At 43.4% G+C, this 24,122-nt stretch overlaps 1 protein-coding gene across 3 annotated transcripts in view; it reads left to right on the forward strand.

Moving 5' to 3' along the window:
* dapk2b (death-associated protein kinase 2b) overlaps nucleotides 1-24,122 on the forward strand; it is a 40,279-nt gene that overhangs the window by 8,609 nt on the left and 7,548 nt on the right. For 2 of the 3 annotated variants that reach the window (XR_004574790.1, XM_034288248.1), the window contains exons 3-10: nucleotides 10,806-11,027; nucleotides 11,663-11,801; nucleotides 17,540-17,672; nucleotides 20,351-20,399; nucleotides 20,482-20,508; nucleotides 20,705-20,731; nucleotides 20,879-21,031; nucleotides 21,473-21,518. Coding sequence is in view for 2 of the 3 variants with exons in the window: in XM_034288248.1 (XP_034144139.1) it covers nucleotides 10,806-11,027; nucleotides 11,663-11,801; nucleotides 17,540-17,672; nucleotides 20,351-20,399; nucleotides 20,482-20,508; nucleotides 20,705-20,731; nucleotides 20,879-21,031; nucleotides 21,473-21,518 (796 nt within the window). In the remaining variant the exon portion in view is untranslated. The remainder of the gene's footprint in view (nucleotides 1-10,805; nucleotides 11,028-11,662; nucleotides 11,802-17,539; nucleotides 17,673-20,350; nucleotides 20,400-20,481; nucleotides 20,509-20,704; nucleotides 20,732-20,878; nucleotides 21,032-21,472; nucleotides 21,519-24,122) is intronic. The other variant, XM_013131706.4, reaches the window with a different exon arrangement.

Raw genomic sequence — 24,122 nt, forward strand, 5'->3', positions numbered from 1 at the left:
ACAGTATTCAGTACAGTATCATATAGTACAGTGATCAGGACAGTATTCAGTACAGTATAATATAGTACAGTGATCAGGACAGTATTCAGTACAGTATCATATAGTACAGTGATCAGGACAGTATTCAGTATAGTATAATATAGTACAGTGATCAGGACAGTATTCAGTACAGTATCATATAGTACAGTGAACAGAACAGTATTCAGTACAGTATCATAAAGTACACTGATCAGTACAGTATTATATAGTACAGTAATCAGGACAGTATTCAGTACAGTATCATATAGTACAGTGAACAGAACAGTATTCAGTACAGTATCATAAAGTACACTGATCAGTACAGTATTATATAGTACAGTAATCAGGACAGTATTCAGTACAGTATCATATAGTACAGTGATCAGGACAGTATTCAGTACAGTATAATATAGTACAGTGATCAGGACAGTATTCAGTTCAGAATCATATAGTACAGTGATCAGGACAGTATTCAGTACAGTATCATATAGCGGTCCGAGAACTGATCCCTGTGGAACTCTGCATGTCATAGCCACCCTATCAGATTCATGATTACCAATGGTGACAAAGTAACTCCGGCCATCTAGATATGATCTGAACCAATTAAGGATTGTCCTGGAGAGTCCTATGCAATTTTCCAGCCTGTCTAAAAGTGTTCTTTGATCTACAGTGTCAAATGCTCCACTGAGATCTAATAGAACTAGAACTGTTATTTTATCTGAATCAGTATTCAGCCATATTTAATTTAAAACTTTAATCAGGGCCGTTTCAGTACTATGGTGAGGTCGGAAGCCTGACTGAGAGACCGCTTGAGTTCACAAAATTGCTGAATTGATTGTAGACCACCTTCTCAATGATCTTGGCTTTAAAAGGGAGATTTAAGAGAAGAAACATAGTGAGAATTAAGTAGAAGAAAATGTATGCACAGCTTTAAATATATCAAGAGGATTATGCGATCATATACTTTACACTGTACATAGCAGCAGTTTAAAAATAGTACTGTAGATTAGCAGCAATATTGGTAGTAATATTGAATATTGTAGAAATGGCAGTATGGCAGTAATATACATTGAAAAAGATAAATGTAAACTAGCATCGATTTTAAATACAGTGGGGTGAACAAGTATTTGATACACTGCTGATTTTGCAGGTTTACCTTCTTACAAACCATGTAGAAGTCTATAATTTATACCATAGGTACAGAAACCTTTGTTTGCAATTACAGAGATCATACGTTTTCTGTAGTTCTTGACCAGGTTTGCACACACTGCAGCAGGGATTTTGGCCCACTCCTCCATACAGACCTTCTCCAGATCCTTCAGGTTTCGGGGCAATACGGAGTATCAGCTCCCTCCAAAGATTTTCTATTGGGTACAGGTCTGGAGACTGGCTAGGCCACTCCAGGACCTTGAGATGCTTCTTACGGAGCCCTGGCTGTGTGTTTCGGGTCGTTGTCATGTTGGAAGACCCAGCCACGACCCATTTTCAATGCTCTTACTGAGGGAAAGAGGTTGTTGGCCAAGATCTCGCAATATATGGCCCCATCCATCCTCCCCTCAATACGGTGCAGTCGTCCTGTCCCCTTTGCAGAAAAGCATCCCCAAATAATGATGTTTCCACCTCCATGCTTCACGGTTGGGATGGTCTTCTTGGGGTTGTACTAAATAGACCAAAAAGCTCTATTTATGTCTCATCAGACCACATGACCTTCTCCCATTCCTCCTCTGGATCATCCAGATGGTCACTGGCAAACTTCAGAAGGGCCCAGAAATGCACTGGCTTGAGCAGGGGGTCCTTGCGTGCGCTGCAGGATTTTAATCCATGACGGCATAATGTGTTACTAATGGTTTTCTTTGAGACTGTGGTCCCAGCTCTCTTCAGGCCATTGACCAGGTCCTGCCGTGTAGTTCTGGGCTGATCCCTCACCTTCCTCATGATCGTTGATGCCCCACAGGGTGAGATCTGGAGCCCCAGACTGAGGGAGATTGACTGTCATCTTGAACTTCTTCCATTTTCTAATAATTGCGCCAACAGTTGTTGCCTTCTCACCAAGCTGCCTGCCTATTGTCCTGTAGCCCATCCCAGCCTTGTGCAGGTCTACAATTTTATCCCTGATGTCCTTACACAGCTCTCTGGTCTTGGCCATTGTGGAGAGGTTGGAGTCTGATTGAGTGTGTGGACAGGTGACTTTTATACAGGTAACGACTTCAAACAGGTGCAGTTAATACAGGTAATGAGTGGAGAACAGGAGGGCTTCTTAAAGAAAAACGAACAGGTCTGTGAGAGACGAAATTCTTATTGGTTGGTAGGTGATCAAATACTTATGTCATGCAATAAAATGCAATCTAATTACTTAAAAATCATACAATGTTATCTTCTGGATATTTGTTTTAGATTAGTTGAAGAGTACCTATGATAAAAATGACAGACCTCTACATGGTTTGTAAGCAGGAAAACCTGCTAAATCGGCAGTGTATTAAATACTTGTTCTCCCCACTGTATGTCCATTAAAGTACGTGAAAGGGCATCAAAGCCTCTGTAATATTCGTGTATGATCATTATGATCATAGATCAGTGTTACTGGTTGAGGAGCCTTCTGGCAGTGCGTGCTGCGACGCTCAGTGTGGTCATCTTGATAAACACACTTAGAAACTTGAATTTGGAGACTTTCTCTACTTCAGCTCCATCGATGTGTATGGGGGCATGACCACCCCTCTGCCGCTTCCTGAAGTCCACAATCATCTCTTTTGTCTGACAGACGTTGAGAAAGAGGCTGTTGTCCTGGCACCATGTAGCCAGATTTCATACCTCCTCTCTGTAAGTGGTCTCATCGTTGTTGGAGATGAGACCCAGGATGGTGGTGTCGTCCACAAATTTGAGGATGATGTTGGAACTGTGCGTGGCCACGCAGTCGTGCGTGAAGAGGGAGTACAGGAGGGAGCTGAGTACGCAGCCCTGGGGGGCTCCAGTGCTCAGGGTCAGTACAGAGGAGGTGAGGTTGCCCATTCTCACCCCCTGGGGTCTGAGGTAATGTTATTCTTCTGGCTAGCTAGCCTTAACTTTACTGTCAATACGTGTGAACGCTTCAATACATGTGAACGCTTTCAACTAAAACCTCAAAAATGAAACATTTTGAGGGAGGAATAGATTTCAAATAGATTTCAAAGATTAAAACATGATAATTTAACTTTTTATGTGGAAAATACATATCAGTTATAATAAGTTATTATTCAAAGTATGATAAAAAAAAATTGAATAATGTATGTTTTTATGTCATGAATTGCTGATAAGAAAAAAGAAAAAACATGCAAGTAGATACTTTTTTTGCTCCAAATCCTCTTATTTCACTCAGTGGCCTTTGTGCCCTAAACATTCTTGTGACACCGAAGGCCAGATGGCCTGGCCCCTAAAATGATAAAATTCCAAGCCTGGTGGTCACACAATGTCTCATAGTGGGACCACCTCTGTGAGACATCCTTTGTGAGGCCTAATTGGCTGCAGACTTTGTGACTTCCTCTGTGAGCTGAGGCCTGATTGACTGTGGAAGTTGTGACATCTTCTGTGAGCTGAGGCCTGATTGGCTGCGAACTCTATGACCTCCTCTGTGAGCTGAGGCCTGATTGGCTGCAGACTTTGTGACTTCCTCTCAGAATTTAGGCCTGATTGGCTGTGGATTTTGTGACATCCTCTGTGAGCTGAAACCTGATTGGCTGTGGACTCTGCTGTAGGATGTTGTTGAAAATAACCTGCAGCTATTCATCTGGAAGGTCTCAGAGGGAATGTTATAAGGAGAAACAAATCTAGGGTGACAGAAAATGTGAGAAGAGAGAAATACCTGGTCTGACCTGAGTCAAACCCACTGGACTGTTAGACCTGGTCTGACCTGAGTCAAAACCACTGGACTGTTAGACCTGGTCTGTCATTATTCAAACCCACTGGACTGTTAGACCTAGTCTGAACTGAGTCAAACCCACTGGACTGTTAGACCTGGTCTGACCTGAGTCAAACCCACTGGACTGTTAGACCTGGTCTGACCTGAGTCAAACCCCCTGGCCAGAGTGTTGATCAGAGCCAGTAAATATGTACAGTTGTGCTCAAAAGTTTCCATACCCTTGGAGAATTGGTAATATACGTACCATTTGTAAAGAAAACACGAGCGAGCAGGCAAAAAACATTTATTTTATTTCTTATGGGATTCACATTCAACTGTAGGACATAACAGAATGGCACAATCTTAAAACACAACATGGCAACAAAGAAAAAAATTAACTGATCCCTGTTCAAAAGTCTGCATACCCTTAGTTCTTAATACTGTGTAATACCCCCTTTAGCATCAATGACAGTGTGCAGTCTTTTGTAATAGTTGTCTATGAGGCCCTGAATTCTTGCAGGTGGTATAGCTGCCCATTCGTCTTGGTAAAATGCCTCCAGGTCATGTAAAGTCTTTGGTCATCTTGCATGAACCGCACATTTGAGATCTCCCCAGAGTGGCTCGATTATATTAAGGTCAGGAGACTGTGAGGGTCAACTTGGCCTTGTGCTTAGGGTCATTGTCATGCTGGAATGTCCAAGAGCATCCAATGCACAATCTTCACAAGATTCCCCATGCCTTTATAGCTCACACACCCCCAAAACATCAGTGAGCCGCCACCACCATGCTTCACAGTGGGGATGGTATTCTGCTATTCACTATAGGCCTTGTTGACCCCTGTCCAAACATAGCACTTATGATTGTGAGCATAAAGCTCTATTTTGGTCTCGTCATTCCAAATTACAGTGTGCCAGAAGCTGTGAGGCGTGTCAAGGTGTTGTCGGGCATATTGTAACTGGGCTTTTTTGTGGCATTGGCGCAGTAAAGGCTTCTTTCTGGCAACTCGATCGTGCAGCTAATTTTTGTTAATGTTTCATCATATTGTGCTCCTTGAAACAACCACACTGTCTTTTTCCAGAGCAGCCTGTATTTCTCCTGAGGTTACCTGTGGGTTTTTCTTTGTATCCCAAACCATTCTTCTGGCAGTTTTGGCTGAAATCTTTCTTGGTCTACCTGATCTTGGCTTGGTATCTTGGCAGAGATCCCCAAAATGTCCACTTCTTAATAAGTGATTGGATAGTACTGACTGGCATTTGCAAGGCTTTGGAAATCTTTTTAAATCCTTTTCCATATTTTTAAAGTTCCATTACTTTGTTATGCAGGTCTTTTGACAGTTCTTTTCTGCTCCCCAAGGCTCAGTATCTAGCCTGCTCAGTGCTTCCACATGAGAGCTAACAAACTCATTGAGTCTTTATACACAGACACCAGTTACAATTAAAAAAGCCACAGGTCTGGGAAATTCACCTTTAATTACCATTTTCATCTGTGTGTGTCACCTTGTGTGTCTGTAACAAGGCATGTCAAGGGTAAGTAAACTTTTGATCAGGGCCATTTGGGTGATTTCTGTTAACAACTATGTGATAATAAATGGCTTCATATGATCACTATCCTTAAATTAAGTACATGTTTTTTGCATGATCAGTCAAAAATCATTGCTAGAATTTCACAATTTCTGCCAGGGTATAAACTGTATGTGATGCTATTTGGAAAACCAATAAAGGAATACTTTTCTTTGAAATACTTTTGTCCATACATCTGAGACATTCACACTGTGCTACTAACATTCAACTTCAAACTAACATTAAAATTCAGTTTTTGAACACATAACATGATGTATCTCCAGTTGTCATTTGATATACAAAACCTGCACTGTAGTGAAACCTCAGATTCTGCTGAACAAGGCTTAAAGGGATAATTCAACCTAGATTAATTTTAGGGTGAAATTCCGCTTATAACATTTATGACTCCATGGTACTTCAAAAACAACTCAGGTTAAGCAAATTCTAACCCAAATATGAATCTAGGACGAACTACCCCTATAATTGCTTCTGATTAGTTGCTGATTGAATGTTTTATGACAAATTCTAAATAATTTTTTATATAGCTATGGTCAGGGGTGAAAATGGGCCAGAACATGTCTGATCTCCACTGTGCTTGGTATAAACCCAAAAGGATGCATTAGCCTACATTACTGTAGCTGTGGACCTGAAAAAGTGCTTCATTTGTGTTCTTCAACACTAGAACGGACAAGTCTGGTTGGTACCCACTTTCTGACAATAATGTAACTTATATGCTCGATTACCAGATGATTTGTTGTGTACAAGCATATATTTTTTTGTTTTTCTCTACTGTGTATTGACTGCTCCCATCTGTTGAAAGGTTTAAACCAAAATACGTCCACTTACAAGATTGTTAGTTTCCATTTTTCAATGCTACAGCAACTACGCGGTAATTCTGTCTAAAATGCTGTCTATCTCTCTGACCGTCTGTCTGGCAACAGGGCATTCCAGCCAGACTGTTTTGGTTTGCGGTCTTGTGAACTTGCTTTAAATCGCTCTCTATTTCCTTTCTTTCTCTGTCACTCTCTCTTTTGCTCTCAACACACACCACACACCACACACACACTCCCTTTCTCTCTCTCTCTCTCTCTCTCCCCCTTTCAGTGTAAATGTACTGTGTACATATGTATGTATGTGAGTGAGTGTGTGTGTGTGTGTGTGTGAGTGTGTGTGTGTGTGTGTGCACGCCTTAGGGCTTGCATTCCACCCAGTCTGTTTTAGTTTGTGTAGATAGAGCTTCTGATCTTATCATACTGACCTTGCCCTACATCTCTTCTTAGTGTTCAACTTAAAGGGCTCATTGGCATGGGAAACATTTACTGACACTGCTAAAAGACATTGGAAGACACCTCTCCACCACATCCCACTCTCCACCACATCCCTCTCTCCACCACATCCCTCTCTCCACCACATCCCTCTCTCCACCACATCCCTCTCTCCACCACATCCCTCTCTCCACCACATCACTCTCTCCATCACATTCCTCTCTCTAACACATCCCTCCCTCCACCACATCCCTCTCTCTAACTCATCCCACTCTCCACCAAATCCCTCTCTCCACCACATCCCTCTCTCCACCACATCCCTCTCTCTACCACATCCCTCTCTCCACCACATCCCTCTCTCTAACTCATCCCTCTCTCCACCACATCCCTCTCTCCACCACATCCCTCTCTCTAACACATCCCTCTCTCCACCACATCCCTCTCTCTAACACATCCCTCTCTCCACCACATCCCTCTCTCTAACACATCCCTCTCTCCATCACATCCCTCTCTCTACCACATCCCTCTCTCCACCACATCCCTCTCTCCACCACATCCCTCTCTCCATCACATCCCTCTCTCTAACACATCCCTCTCTCCACCACATCCCTCTCTCCACCACATCCCTCTCTCCACCACATCCCTCTCTCCACCACATCCCTCTCTCCATCACATCCCTCTCTCCACCACATCCCTCTCTCTAACACATCCCTCTCTCCACCACATCCCTCTCTCCACCACATCCCTCTCTCCATCACATCCCTCTCTCTAACACATCCCTCTCTCCACCACATCCCTCTCTCTACCACATCCCTCTCTCCACCACATCCCTCTCTCCACCACATCCCTCTCTCCATCACATCCCTCTCTCCACCACATCCCTCTCTCCACCACATCCCTCTCTCCACCACATCCCTCTCTCCACCACATCCCTCTCTCCACCACATCCCTCTCTCCACCACATCACTCTCTCCATCACATTCCTCTCTCTAACACATCCCTCCCTCCACCACATCCCTCTCTCTAACTCATCCCACTCTCCACCAAATCCCTCTCTCCACCACATCCCTCTCTCCACCACATCCCTCTCTCTACCACATCCCTCTCTCCACCACATCCCTCTCTCTAACTCATCCCTCTCTCCACCACATCCCTCTCTCCACCACATCCCTCTCTCTAACACATCCCTCTCTCCACCACATCCCTCTCTCTAACACATCCCTCTCTCCACCACATCCCTCTCTCTAACACATCCCTCTCTCCATCACATCCCTCTCTCTACCACATCCCTCTCTCCACCACATCCCTCTCTCCACCACATCCCTCTCTCCATCACATCCCTCTCTCTAACACATCCCTCTCTCCACCACATCCCTCTCTCCACCACATCCCTCTCTCCACCACATCCCTCTCTCCACCACATCCCTCTCTCCATCACATCCCTCTCTCCACCACATCCCTCTCTCTAACACATCCCTCTCTCCACCACATCCCTCTCTCCACCACATCCCTCTCTCCATCACATCCCTCTCTCTAACACATCCCTCTCTCCACCACATCCCTCTCTCTACCACATCCCTCTCTCCACCACATCCCTCTCTCCACCACATCCCTCTCTCCATCACATCCCTCTCTCCACCACATCCCTCTCTCTAACACATCCCTCTCTCTAACACACCCAGGTGGAACGGTTTCTTTGATATCGTCAGGCAGGCACGATAGTAGGATGACAAGACACTCTGCTTACGCCCGACCACTGGTGTAGCACAATTATAGAAACCTGCAATGAATGGACATGTGCAGCCACTTGTGTCAGGGGTAAGGTATGTATGTACATTACAGTGGATAGGCTTGAAAGTGTCAGGAGTAATGTATTCATGTTGGTTCTTGTAGACAGACTTGACAGTGCCAGGAGTAATGTACCTATATAGGTTAGAGTGGATAGAATTGATAGTGTCAGGGATAGTGTATGTATATTACTTTGGTTAGACCTGATAGTGTCAGGGGTAATGTATGTGTATGTGTGAGAGTGGATAGACTTGATAATCTAAGAGATAATGTATGTTTGCCACTGTGGTTAGATATGATAGTGTCAGGGGTATTGCATGTGTATGGGTTAGAGTGGATAGACTTGGTAGTGTCAGGGGTAGTGTGTGTATGTTACTATGGTTAGACATAATATTGTCGGGGGTAATGTATATATGAGGGTTAGAGTCGATAGGCTGGATAGTCTCTGGGGTAATGTATGTACGTGGGTTAGAGTGGATAGACTTTTTAGTCTCTGGGGTAATGTAGGTATGTGGGTTAGAGTGGATAGACTTTATAGTCTCTGGGGTAATGTAGGTATGTGGGTTAGAGTGGATAGACTTTATAGTCTCTGGGGTAATGTATGTATGTGGGTTAGAGTGGATAGACTTTATAGTCTCTGGGGTAATATATGTATGTGGGTTAGAGTGGATAGACTTTATAGTCTCTGGCGTGATGTATGTATGTGGGTTAGAGTGGATAGACTTTATAGTCTCTGGGGTAATGTATGTATGTGGGTTAGAGTGGATAGACTTTATATTCTCTGGGGTAATGTATGTATGTCGGTTAGAGTGGATAGACTTTATAGTCTCTGGGGTAATGTATGTATGTGGGTTAGAGTGGATAGACTTTATAGTCTCTGGGGTAATGTATGTATGTGGGTTAGAGTGGATAGACTTTATAGTCTCTGGGGTAATGCACTGTATGTAGCGAAGTAGGATACAGTGGATGACATGATGTCTTGTTCTAAAGTAAACAGTGGCTTGTTGCGTTCTCCCACAACTGCCAGTCAACACTGCTACGCTGCTGTCTGAGCAACATGAAGATAGGTGGAGCTACAGTTCCCCACAGTGTCCTTGGATGCAGCTTGGTGTTCATCACCATCAACGGACCAGCTGAGCCTTAAAGCAGCCTGGCAGCCGGGGGGGCAATTACTCCTTTTCAGTCTGGTAACACAATCAGAATGCAGACAGAATCATCATATTCAGAGACATTATTATGACATGGATGATTGGGTGTGAGATAATCCCTGTTCTTGATTGGGTGACAGATGAGGTGGAAGCATTCTGTCCTTCATTATTACTGGGTTATAATACTGTCAGAGTCAACACCTCCAGGCTATGCACATAGTGTAAGGCCATTCTGGGCCAGCCATAGCGGTGCCACCAAAACCCGGAAATGTCCAGTTTTCAGGGACACAGGTATCTTCAGTCACACTCAGGTGATTCTCAGACGCCTGCTACAGAATGTTGTTACTGAGAAAAGCTCCACATTAACTCAGTCCACCATATGTCCTGGAAACATTATTAAATCAGTAGGAACACAATGAACCCCTTGTTTCAGAGGAAACTCCTCTGTTGTGAAATATTCTGGAGATTTAGAAGTTTAGCAAAAGGGATGGCCGAGATTTTTGGCAGCACAACCGTCGGAGTGGGAGGACTCTGTTCTCTACTTCCATCTGACCCAGCAGGACTTAGGATTTCCTCCCAAGATGAACTATGTCCTTTTTCTTAGCCACACAAACAGCTAGCAGCCAAGTAGAGGAAAGCTGAATCTTTGCTAAAGGTGAAATGTCCACTTGAGGTGCCCCATGGCTGACTGGGAATGAGAGGGAGACAGGAAGCAGCTCTCTGCCCAGGACACAGTTGTGTAACATAGTAAAGTGGCTTTACATGAAGCACACATGTTGTTGCTGTTTGGCTCTGTTTCCTGGCTGTGATCGGGTTAAGAACTGAACCGGTACTAACAGGTTACGTTTTTGGACCCTGATTTAGGCTTCCTGTGTTCTAGCTGTAATGCTGAGATCTGCTCTAAAGCAAAGATTGAAAAAAGCATCAATGGATACCAGTGCCAAATTAGTTCCAGGTCGTTAGGTTTTCGGTGACTTGCCCTATTCAAGTAGCCGGATATCTTTTCATCCTCTTTAGCTGTTGTTGAGGCCTCTTAGACCCAAATTCTCTAAGCGCTCCCATTCTGATGGATGACGTCAAAGATATCATCCTCTTTGTGTTGTAATTGTGCCAGTCTGATGATGTCATCCTCTCTGTGTTCTATTTGCTTCCTCAGTGGTCAGTTTGCCATTGTAAAGCGTTGCCGGGAGAAGAGTACAGGTCTGGACTATGCTGCTAAATTCATCAAGAAGCGTCAGAGCCGGGCCAGCAAGCGAGGGGTAAAGAGGGAGGACATTGAGAGAGAAGTGGACATCCTTCAACAGCTCTCACATCCAAATATTGTCCAGCTTCATGATGTCTTCGAGACGCGCACTGATGTGGTCCTTATACTGGAACTGTAAATGAACACACACATGGTCACATTTAGATGGCTCTGCATGTCTTCACACACTGAATGTCATGAATTGCATAGTGTCACCAATAATCTAGAGCACAGTGATCTTTCCACATATAGACAGGACATGGAGGTCTTCCACATACAGAGTGAATCAGGACAAGGAGGTCTTCCAGATACAGATCCAATTACATCCAATATTGTCGTCACATTTTCATGGGAGCCTTTCTATATTTTGATTGAGGCCGAAAGAGTCATAATTGGAATAAGTCCTAATTGGGTCCCTGTATTCTAAACTGGAACAACATTCCAGCCCCTCTTTTGGCCTCTCTGAGAACACAGCCTCTACAACCATAGTGATCTGATTGTATAAACTCTGCAGACAAACAAAGGGTCAATGTTTAATGACCTGACGAAAACACACACAGTAATACACAAATACACGCAAACACACAGGGCCATGGCCAGGAATCCTGGGCCCACTGCAAATATTTTCCACAACATTGATATTTTTACATTATGAAAAATATGCCCTGCACACCCACACACACTAAATTGACCCGGAAGCACTCAAATATGCGCAAAAATCATCTTGTTCCCACCTCCACCACAGATCCTTTAATGTGTGTGTTGTGCAGTGTGTCAGGAGGAGAGCTGTTTGACTTCCTGGCCCAGAAGGAGTCTCTGAGTGAAGAGGAGGCCACTCAGTTCATCAAACAAATCCTGCAGGGTGTCCACTACCTCCACTCCAGGAAAATAGCACACTTTGACCTGAAGGTACTGCACATGCACACACACACACACACACACTCTTAAATGCATATACAGTGGGGAGAACAAGTATTTGAAACACTGCCGATTTCGCAGGTTTTCCCACTTACAAAGCATGTAGAAGTCTGTAATTTTTATCATAGGTACTCTTGATGATTTTTAAGGAATACATTTGCATTTTATTGCATGACATAAGTATTTGATAGATCAGAAAAGCAGAACTTAATATTTGGTACAGAAACCATACGTTTCCTGTAGTTCTTGACCAGGTTTGCACACACTGCAGCAGGGATTTTGGCCCACTCCTCCATACAGACCTTCTCCAGATCCTTCAGGTTTCGGGGCTGTCGCTGGGCAATATGGAGTTTCAGCTCCCTCCAAATATTTTCTATTGGGTTCAGGTCTGGAGACTGGCTAGGCCACTCCAGGACCTTGAGATGCTTCTTACAGAGCCACTCATTAGTTGCCCTGGCTGTGTGTTTCGGGTCGTTGTCATGCTGGAAGACCCAGCCACAACCAATCTTCAATGCTCTTACTGAGGGAAGGAGGTTGTTGGCCAAGATCTCACGATATATGGCCCCATCCATCCTCCCCTCAATACTGTCCTCTTTGCAGAAAAGCATCCCCAAACAATGATGTTTCCACCTCCATGCTTCACGGTTGGGATGGTGTTCTTAGGATTGTACTCATCCTTCTTCTTCCTCCAAACACGGCGAGTGGAGTTTAGACCAAAAAGCTCTATTTATGTCTCATCAGACCACATGACCTTCTCCCATTCCTCCTCTGGATCATCCAGATGGTCATTGGCAAACTTCAGATGGGCCTGGCAATGCGCTGGCTTGAGCAGGGGGTCCTTGCGTGCGCTGCAGGATTTTAATCCATGACGGCGTAATGTGTTACTGATGGTTTTCTTTGAGACTGTGGTCCCAGCTCTCTTCAGGTCATTGACCAGGTCCTGCCGTGTAGTTCTGGGCTGATCCCTCACCTTCCTCATGATCGTTGATGCCCCACAGGGTGAGATCTGGAGCCCCAGACCAAGGGAGATTGACTGTCATCTTAAACTTTCATTTTCTAATAATTGCTCCAACTGTTGTTGCCTTCTCACCAAGCTGCTTGCCTAATGTCCTGTAGCCCATTCCAGCCTTGTGCAGGTCTACAATTTTATCCTTGATGTCCTTACACAGCTCTCTGGTCTCGGCCATTGTTTGATTGAGTGTGTAGACAGGTGACTTTTATACAGGTAACGACTTCAAACAGGTGCAGTTAATACAGGTAATGAGTGGAGAACAGGAGGGCTTCTTAAAGAAAAACTAACAGGTCTGTGAGAGCCGGAATTCTTACTGGTTGGTAGGTGATCAAATACTTATGTCATGCAATAAAATGCAAATTAATCACTTAAAAATCATACAATGGGATTTTCTGGATTTTTGTTTTAGATTCCGTCTCTCAGAGTTGAAGAGTACCTATGATAAAAATGACAGACCTCTACATGCTTTGTAAGTAGGAAAACCTGCAAAATCGGCAGTGTATCAAATACTTGTTAAAATTTGCTATTTTTAACAAGCTAACAAATGAAATTGTTTTACAGTAATTAATAGATGGATAATTTAGCATTTGGATTTGTAGTTTTATTTCATAAATAATTTGAAAATAAGCTGAAAGTGGCCATCACTGCTTTGTCTTATATTAATCATTTAATAAAGTCATCATATATGGAAATATAAATAAAAAAAGAAACAAATGTTTTTGCTATATCTGAGAGATATAAAATAACTCAGATGGAGACAAAAAACATATTTGACTGTATTTTCATGCATTTTCATGCTTTTATCAATAATTGATACCTTGTACTTTTCTATATTCAAAAACATTACATGCTTATCTTTAAATGGCTTCTCAGAAGCTTGTGGGCATTACAGTGAAAACTTTAATACCTATGTGAGTTTCACTAAAGTAGTTATTTGTTTTTATTCCAAACTTTTCAGCCCTGAAAGATAGATTTGCAAGATAAATTCACCAAGTCAAAAAGACCAGGTCGTCCTTTGATGAAGTCTGATACCACAAAACATATGATGCCTCCCAATCCTCACCTCCCTTATAAACTCTTTGCTGAGCACTGGCTGTGTCCCAGCATATTTCAAGATGGCCCCAGTAGCTTTCTTTGTAAAGAAAGCAACACTTGGCCATTCTGATGTCAACAACTACAGACCGGTATGTCTTTCCTTTGCAAGGCCCTTGAGAGGGTTGTCTCTGGCGAACTCTCTTCCTACCTCACTAAGAACCATCTCCTCGACCCTAACCAGTCAGGATTCAAAACAGGCCGCTCCACTGACACTGCTCTATGGAACAGAAACTCTTTGCACTGCCCAAGCTAACTCTCTCTCCTCTGTTCTCATCCTCATGGATCTATCTGATTCCTTCGACACAGTGAACCACAGCATTCTACTATCCACCCTCTCTGATTTGGGAATCTCTGGCTCTGCTCCCTTGTGAATTGTTCCTACCAGGCTGACTGTTCCTACCAGGCTGACTGTTCATACGAGGCTGACTGCTCCTACCAGGCTGACTGCTCCTATATAGCGGATTGTTCCTACCTGGCTGACTGCTCCTACCAGGCTGACTGCTCCTACCAGGCAGACTGCTCCTATATAGCTGACTGTTCCTACCAGGCTGACTGCTCCTATATAGCTGACTGTTCCTACCAGGCTGACTGTTCCTACCAGGCTGACTGCTCCTACCAGGCTGACTGTTCCTACGAGGCTGACTGTTCCTACGAGGCTGACTGCTCCTACCAGGCTGACTGCTCCTATACAGCTGAATGTTCCTACCAGGCTGACTGCTCCTATATAGCGGACTGTTCCTACCAGGCTGACTGCTCCTATATAGCTGACTGTTCCTACCTGGCTGACTGTTCCTACCTGGCTGACTGCTCCTACCAGGCTGACTGCTCCTACCAGGCAGACTGCTCCTATATAGCTGACTGTTCCTACCTGGCTGACTGCTCCTACCAGGCTGACTGTTCCTACCAGGTGAAATGGAAAGAATCAGTGTCTGTTTCACAGCCTCTTATTACCGGTGTTCCCCAAGGCTCAGTTCTTGACCCTCTACTATTCTCTTAATACGCCAAGTCTCTAGGGTCTGTCATATCATCACATGGTGTTTCCTATCACTGCTCTACAGGTGACACTCTGCCTTTTTTCTCCTTGCGACACAGAGATGACAACATGCATCCCTGTTTGTCGTTCTCTGCCAGCGTTGAGACAGTGACTCGCTCCTGCTGGTTCATGCTGTACAATGTTCATAGAGTATGACCAGGAAGCAGCACAGATACTTGTCCAGGCAGTTATCATCTCACGTCTGGGTTACTGAAACTCACTCTTGGTAGGGCTCCCTGCACAACATAAAATGCAGCGTCGCACCCAGTGTTCAACCTCCCAAGATCCATGTCCACATCTTTGCACATTACGCATCTTTGCACATCTTTGCACATTACGCATCATTGCACATCTTTGCACATTACGCAGGCAGCCAGTTGTTGCTTGGATCCAGTTCAAGGCTGTGGTTCCTCCCTACCTTCAGGCAATGCTCAAACTCTACACCCCAACCCAAGCTCTTCGTTCAGCCACCTCTGGGCTCTTGGCCGTCCCACCACTTCGGGGCAGTTCCTGATCCATGCAGTCAAAACTCGTCTCTCTCCTGGTGCATCAACGATAGAACCAGCTTCCCTCGGAGGTTAAGAGTCTCAAACTATCTTTAAAAAACATCTGGAAACTCACCTTTTAATAGAGTACTTAAAATAGCTCCAGTTCCACCACCAATGTTTGTTGTCTTTTGTTTATGATAATTGCCTTTCACTACAGTAAACAGCTATCAGTCATGATACTCACTGTTCTCTACCCTCCACACCCCAATGTATGAAAAAAAGGTTGTTGCCCCACTGTCAGGTCCCATTTCACTGCCTTCATGTTAGGATCACTGTCAGGTCCCATTTCACTGCCTTCATGTTAGGATCACTGTCAGGTCCCATTTCACTGCCTTCATGTTAGGATCACTGTCAGGTCCCATTTCACAGCCTTCATGTTAGGATCACTGTCAGGTCCCATTTCACAGCCTTCATGTTAGGATCACTGTCAGGTCCCGTTTCACAGCCTTCATGTTAGGATCACTGTCAGGTCCCATTTCACAGCCTTCATGTTAGGATCACTGTCAGGTCCCATTTCACAGCCTTCATGTTAGGATCACTGTCAGGTCCCATTTCACAGCCTTCATGTTAGGATCACTGTCAGATCTCATTTCAAGGCTACTGTGTTAGGTTCACTGTCAGGTCCCATTTCAAGGCTACTGTGTTAGGTTCACTGTCAGATCATTGCAACTCCATGAGGTGAGATCTTGCATGGAGCCCCAGACCGAGGGAGATTGACAGTTCTTTTGTGTTTCTTCCATTTGCGAATAATCACACCAACTGTTGTCACCTTCTCACCAAGCTGCTTGGTGATGGCCCATTCCAGTGTAGGTCTACAATATTGTCCCTGACATCCTTGGACAGCTCTTAGTTTTTGGCCATGGTGTAGAGTTTGGAATCTGATTCATTGATTGCTTCTGTGGACAGGTTTCTTTTATACAGGTAACAAGGTGAGATTAGAAGCACTCCCTTTAAGAGTGTGCTCCAATTCTCTGCTCGTTACCTGTATAAAAGACACCTGGGAGCCAGAAATCTTTCTGATTGGGAGGGGATCAAATACTTTTCACTCATTAAAATGCAAATCAATTTATAACATTTTTGATTTTTGCATTTTCTGGGTTTTGTTGTTGTTATTCTGTCTCTCACTGTTCAAATAAACCTACCATTAATATTATAGATCATTTCTTTGTCAGTGGGCAAACGTACAAAATCTAATGATTTTGTCCCTCACTGTATATGATTTCTGCTGCTCAGCAGTTTGGGGTTTCATAATACATCAAATGTTTTCAATGGGTGACAGGTCTGGACTGCAAATAGGCCAGTTTAGCATCCAGATGCTGTTGTAATATGTGCAGAATGTGGTTTGGTATTGTCTTGCTGAAATAAACAAGGCCTTCCCTGAAAAATATGTTTGTCTGGATGGCAGCAAAACCTATATTGTTCAGCATTAATGTGCCTTCACAGATTAGTGCACATTGCCATGTGCATTAATGCACCCCCATACCATCACTGATGCTGGCCTTTAAACAGTGCGCTTATAACAAGCTGGATGGTCCCTCTCATCTTTAGCCTGTTCTGTGGACTACATGGCCTGTTCTGTGGATTACATGGCCTGTTCTATGGATTACTTGGCCTTTTCTGTGGATTACATGGCCTGTTCTGTGAATTACATGGCCTGTTCGTTAGAGCAGTTGTGTTTTTGATTAGAGAAAACCCTGTTTTTAACGTGGAGATGACGATGTGCAGATGACGATGCATTTAAAGCATTTGTGAACTACCCAAAGTACCCAACCTTACCTGTCCTTTAGTAATGTAAAATGTCCACAACATTCCAACATAAATTCAAATGAAGATCCTGCATCTGTAGCAACCTTTCACTTATAATTATTATCATTCATTTTTGAAGTAATTGTGCCTCAATTAAACCAATGGACTTTTTTTCCTTTCATTGCTGATGCTCAAAGATCATAATATAATCAATTAACTCAAACAACAAGTCTTCTATTGCTTGACATGGTGTACTGTTTATCTGTACCAACTAAATCAATATTGTTGTTTTCAGCCTGAGAATGTCATGCTGCTGGATAAGAATGTGGCTCTACCACGCATTAAGATCATAGACTTTGGCTTGGCACATAAAATGGATCAAGTCGGGGGGGACTTTAAAAACATCTTTGGGACACCTGAATTTGTTGGTAAGTGTTTCAAGGCGATGGCACATTGTCCATATTAAAAAACTAAAGTCACCTGGACTTGAGAGATGGATGTCCATCTGATTCTGATGGATGTCCATCTGATTCTGACGGATGTCCATCTGATTCTGACGGATGTCTTTCTGATTCTGACGGATGTCCATCTGATTCTGACGGATGTCCTTCTGATTCTGACGGATGTCCATCTGATTCTGACGGATGTCCATCTGATTCTGACGGATGTCCATCTGATTCTGACGGATGTCCTTCTGATCCTGACGGATGTCCTTCTGATCCTGACGGATGTCCTTCTGATCCTGACGGATGTCCATCTGATTCTGACGGATGTCCATCTGATTCTGACGGATGTCCATCTGATTCTGACGGATGTCCTTCTGATTCTGACGGATGTCCATCTGATTCTGACGGATGTCCTTCTGATTCTGACGGATGTCCATCTGATTCTGACGGATGTCCTTCTGATTCTGATGGATGTCCATCTGATTCTGACGGATGTCCATCTGATTCTGACGGATGTCCATCTGATTCTGACGGATGTCCATCTGATTCTGACGGATGTCCATCTGATTCTGACGGATGTCCTTCTGATTCTGACGGATGTCCTTCTGATTCTGACGGATGTCCTTCTGATCCTGACGGATGTCCTTCTGATCCTGACGGATGTCCTTCTGATCCTGACGGATGTCCATCTGATTCTGACGGATGTCCTTCTGATTCTGACGGATGTCCATCTGATTCTGACGGATGTCCTTCTGATTCTGACGGATGTCCATCTGATTCTGACGGATGTCCTTCTGATTCTGACGGATGTCCATCTGATTCTGACGGATGTCCATCTGATTCTGACGGATGTCCATCTGATTCTGACGGATGTCCATCTGATTCTGACGGATGTCCATCTGATTCTGACGGATGTCCTTCTGATTCTGACGGATGTCCTTCTGATTCTGACGGATGTCCTTCTGATCCTGACGGATGTCCTTCTGATCCTGACGGATGTCCATCTGATTCTGACGGATGTCCATCTGATTCTGACGGATGTCCATCTGATTCTGACGGATGTCCATCTGATTCTGACGGATGTCCATCTGATTCTGACAGATGTCCAGTTGGATCTGACAGATTTTCTCACTGCATTGTTCTAAGCCCTGTGCTATCTTAGTCCCAGGCTAAGACTGGCCCTGTGTTAACCACTTCAAGACCACGATTCAATTAACAACTTCATGACATCAGTAGATCAAGATGCCCACTCTGTCGGTACTTGATTTGACAGCTTTGTTTAAACTATGCAAAGAGAGAAACGGCGATGTAAAAATATCAACACGAGGCAAAGAATGTGAATATTCAACCTTTATTCTTTTGAAATATTTGCTAGATTTACATCCAAATCAAGCTGTAATAACTACTTCGCTAAGATTTAGCTGGTATAATGAAAATACATTATTGCTGTTGGTAACGGCCGGCGTAAAGAGTGTATGTACATTTAGTGAGAGGACAGGTTTTGTGATTGGACAACAAACGTTCTGTGGTTTTGTTCTTGACCCCGTTTCACTCTGGTTATTTTGTCACCATGTTTATGGGGATAGCCTTGAAAGGTTGGGGTTAACTCTTCTCCAGAGCAGGACCAGCTAGCCCCAGGGGTGGTGCTAGCCCACTTGAAAATATGCAAGTGTGAACACTTGCTTAGCCCAGGGCTAAAATCTCCCATAGCCCAGGGCTTAGGAGGCTCTTAGCTCTTGGGTAATGTGCAGTGTTAACACACCTTATGAAGATGTTAAATTGAGGTGAGCCAACATTGTTTCCACGAAATGTGGCATAATTTGATGACGTCGTTAGGTGACACTACGTCAGAATTCCAGAGAATAGTTCAATTGCAAAAAGATAAACATGTTCCTTACCTCAGAACTGTCCTGCGGAACTAGATCTGTTTTCTGATTTTGGTATATAGATTATATATAAATTTCCAGTTTATATTGGTATTTAAATTTTGGAACCCTTGAATGTGCATGTTAAAGCCCAGTAGAGATGAAACAGTATGAAAACGTCATTTCATGGTTATAGTGACCAATATTATCATGGTTATCAGTGTTAGTGGTATTGTGGTATGGTTAAGCGCTGGAAATGTTCAGAAAGTACTGATAATTTCAGTTTTACATTGAAAACCTACAAACAACAAATACAGTTAGCATCAGTATGCACTGTTTGTGTGGATAAACGGATAAACTTCAGATTTGGTCCTCTGAGAAGGCTGACACAGCGCAGTCCCTGCCTTCCGCCATGTTTTCACACAAAACAAAACCAACGTTGCATGCTGTGCCTGTGTCAGACTGCTGCTAATTGTGTTGGATGCTAGACAGTTTTTCAAACCGCGGTAATCAAACACAGTTTTAATGATCATTTCAATTTGAAACGGTAATACTAACCGTCGAGAATTTGACTCCAGTTTACTATGTCAATAATATATGCCAATAATACAGTCAGTAGAATGTCTATTGAAAATCAACCTGATGGTTGTGTTGCTGTGTAGAATTGTGTGTTGGAGAGACTGTGGGTTGGGTCCTTATTTAGAGTTGTATATTGGACAGATTGGTTGTTGTGATAGTGTGTAATGATACTGTGTTGTCTTGCTGTGTTGTGATACTGTGTGTCTCTATTTCCAGCCCCAGAAATAGTAAACTATGAAGCCCTGGGTTTAGAAGCAGACATGTGGTAAGAACTGCTAACTAGCTTGCGCAATTATACAGCCTCTCTCTCTAGCAAACAAGTCTGTCTATTATACTCTCTCTAACTGGTCTGTCTATTATACTCTCTCTAACAGGTCTGTCTATTATACTCTCTCTAACAGGTCTGTCTATTATACTCTCTCTAACAGGTCTGTCTATTATACTCTCTCTAACAGGTCTGTCTATTATACTCTCTCTAACAGGTCTGTCTATTACACTCTCTCTAACAGGTCTGTCTATCAGATGGTGAAGCATTTCCTATTAACCCTGTGTTGTTTTCTTGTGTTCCAGGAGTATTGGAGTCATCACATACATTCTGTTAGTAAGACTTCAGTTACAACCTGCTGTCCAGGAATGGATTTATAAATATACACACACAAAAATATGTCATTCATCCATATATTCAGAAATGTATTGATTGATCTGGCAAATGGAAAGCGTCATTCATTGTCTTTTTGTTTTTAGTTTGAGTGGCGCTTCGCCGTTCCTGGGGGACTCAAAGCAGGAGACTCTGGCAAACATCTCTGCCGTAGACTACGAGTTTGACGAGGAGTTCTTCAGCACCACCAGTGAGCTAGCCAAAAGCTTCATACGACAACTACTGGAAAAGGACACCAGGTGAGGGGTCAAGGGTCAGAGTTTGGGATCAGGTCTCATCTGGAGACAGTGGGGATGTCAAATGTCAGATAAGGTGGACATGACTGCAGTGGTGGAGAGGCGTATTCCTGTTTAACCAATGTTACCTGCTCTCCATTCATACCATGTCGACAGACGTCAGTCCCCAGTAATCTGCACTGGACATGTCTCTGCATGTTGACTTATAGTGAGATGCACCTCACGGCAAAGCAGACAATATACAGTCCAACTGGAACCTCTGAGGTTGTCAGTGTGGGAGCAGGGTGGGGCATGTCCCTGGCCTAACATCTGTTTTCCTACAGTAGGAATGTGTGTGTATGTGTGTGCATGTGTGCATGTGTGCGTATTTGAGTTTGTGTCTCTTTACACGCTATATGAAATAACAGACCTTTAATTACTTGGATTCTTCTTGTTCTTCTTCAGGAAACGATTGACGATTCAAGGTGCACTGAATCACCCTTGGATACAGGTAACAATGTGTGTTCTAGCTTGTTGTGATCCAGTTTAGTTGGCTGTTATTGGATGGGTGTAGTGGACTGTAGTGCAGTGTGAAGAGTGAACGTGAAACAACACCTGCAACAGTTTCTCACAGCATCAAGTGAATTTGTCCTCATTAATTAATTAATATCAACTAGATACAGTTTGTACCTCAACACTACTCAACACTGTATCAACACACTGTTCTATGATATAACTCCGATATATCGAAACACTGTTCAGTGATACTACTCCAATATATATCAAAACACTGTGCAGTGATACTACTCCGATATATCAAAACACTGTTCAGTGATACTACTCCAATATATATCAAAACACTGTTCAGTGATACTACTCCGATATATCAAAACACTGTTCAGTGATACTACTCCGATATATCAAAACACTGTTCAGTGATACTACTCCGATATATATCAAAACACTGTTCAGTGATACTACTTTGATATATCAAAACACTGTTCAGTGATACTACTCCGATATATATCAAAACACTGTTCAGTGATACTACTCCGATATATATCAAAACACTGTTCAGTGATACTACTTTGATATATCAAAACACTGTTCAGTGATACTACTCCGATATATATCAAAACACTGTTCAGTGATACTACTCCGATATATATCAAAACACTGTTCAGTGATACTACTCCGATATATATCAAAACACTGTGTAGTGATACTACTTCGATATATATCAAAACACTGTTCAGTGATACTACTCCGATATATATCATAACACTGTTCAGTGATACTACTCCGATATATCAAAACACTGTTCTCTGATAGTACTCAGTGTTGGAAAATAGTCAAAACAGCAAAATCTTCTGCGGTTGAGGTTAAGAGTACCTGTCTCAGGAGGGAATCACACCTGACCATCTGTCTAGTGCAATAACAGACCTGAATCTGCAATACAATAAAGGATGTTGACCTTCAGTCCAGAACAAACCACACACCAGGTAAAGCAGTCATCACTTCATGACATCAGAGGGGTCATCAGACCCCACCCCTGTATTTGGGGAAGCATTATTACACCTCTCCTATTAACACCCCTCTGAAGGTCAATGTCCTGACCAACTATTGCTGTAAATGTTTGGATCATATGACATGTTCAACATCTTAGCATGCCATGTGCCTGACAGGAACCCAATCAAACGACCCCATGGTCCATGAAGTCATGTGACACACCTATTGGACCAAGACTTATCAGAATGATTCCCACATCTTAGCAGAAACATCACACTGAGAACACAGGAGTGTCATCACACACACACACACCTGCCCAGCTGCCTATGACACTTCACAACAGCAAAACAGAAAACTCAGTTTGTGAACAGTTCATTGGTTTTGAACAACTGATTCTTTTTTTAAAGACTCTTTTTACTGTCAGTAATTACTTGTTTTTGTCCCTGGAGGTGACTTATTCAATTTAGTTTGTTTAGTTTGTTCAGTTTTTGAAAAATCATGATTGTGAGCTCAGATGTAAGGTTTGGAGTGGATATGCTCACTCCAGCAGACCTCTGTCAGGTCCTCAACAGCACTGCCTGAGTGAGACCAACAACAGAACTATATCAGGTCTTCAACAGCACTGCCTGAGTGAGACCAACAACAGACCTCTATCAGGTCCTCAACAGTTCTTCAACAGCACTGCCTGAGTGAGACCAACAACAGACCTCTATCAGGTCCTCAACAGTTCTCCAACAGCACTGCCTGAGTGAGACCAACAACAGACCTCAATCAGGTCTCCAACAGTTCTCCAACAGCACTGACTGAGTGAGACCAACAACAGACTTCAATCAGGTCTCCAACAGTTCTCCAACAGCACTGACTGAGTGAGACCAACAACAGACCTCTATCAGGTCTCCAACAAGACTCCAACAGCACTGACTGAGTGAGACCAACAATAGACCTCTATTAGGTCTCCAACAGCACTGCCTGAGTGAGACCAACAACAGACCTCAATCAGGTCTCCAACAGTTCTCCAACAGCACTGACTGAGTGAGCATAACAACAGACCTCTATCAGGTCTCCAACCGTTCACCAACAGCACTGACTGAGTGAGACTAACAACAGACCTCTTACTGACTGAATGAGACTAACAACAGACCTCTTACTGACTGAATGAGTTTCATCTATGTGAACAACAGCTTCCTGGAGAACCGCCTGACTCATATCCTTTTTTATAAGAATTCAGCTTGGAATGTTTTGGCCCCACTCACACACGCACACACACGCACACACACGCACGCACACAAACACACACACACACCTGCCCAGCTGCCTATGACACACACACAAATGCTTCCGGGATGTTTTGCCTGCCTGCGCACGCTTCACCTACCCCACTTCTTATTGTCTTTCTGTGCCTCAGAACTTTGATCCAATATTCCTCCTTCTGACCTGGTCACACATTAACCCTAAGTAGTCAGTGGGGATTTCGGCCGGGTTTCACTACTTGGACATTTTGGGTCCTAGATTCATTTCTGTAACAGATACAACCTATTATGATGTATCCTGGTAATCACAACCCCATTGGCTACAATAAAAACACATAAAAATAGACTTCTGGGTC

This window comes from Esox lucius, chromosome 19 (assembly GCF_011004845.1).
Source record: "Esox lucius isolate fEsoLuc1 chromosome 19, fEsoLuc1.pri, whole genome shotgun sequence".
Classification (NCBI taxonomy): domain Eukaryota; kingdom Metazoa; phylum Chordata; class Actinopteri; order Esociformes; family Esocidae; genus Esox; species Esox lucius.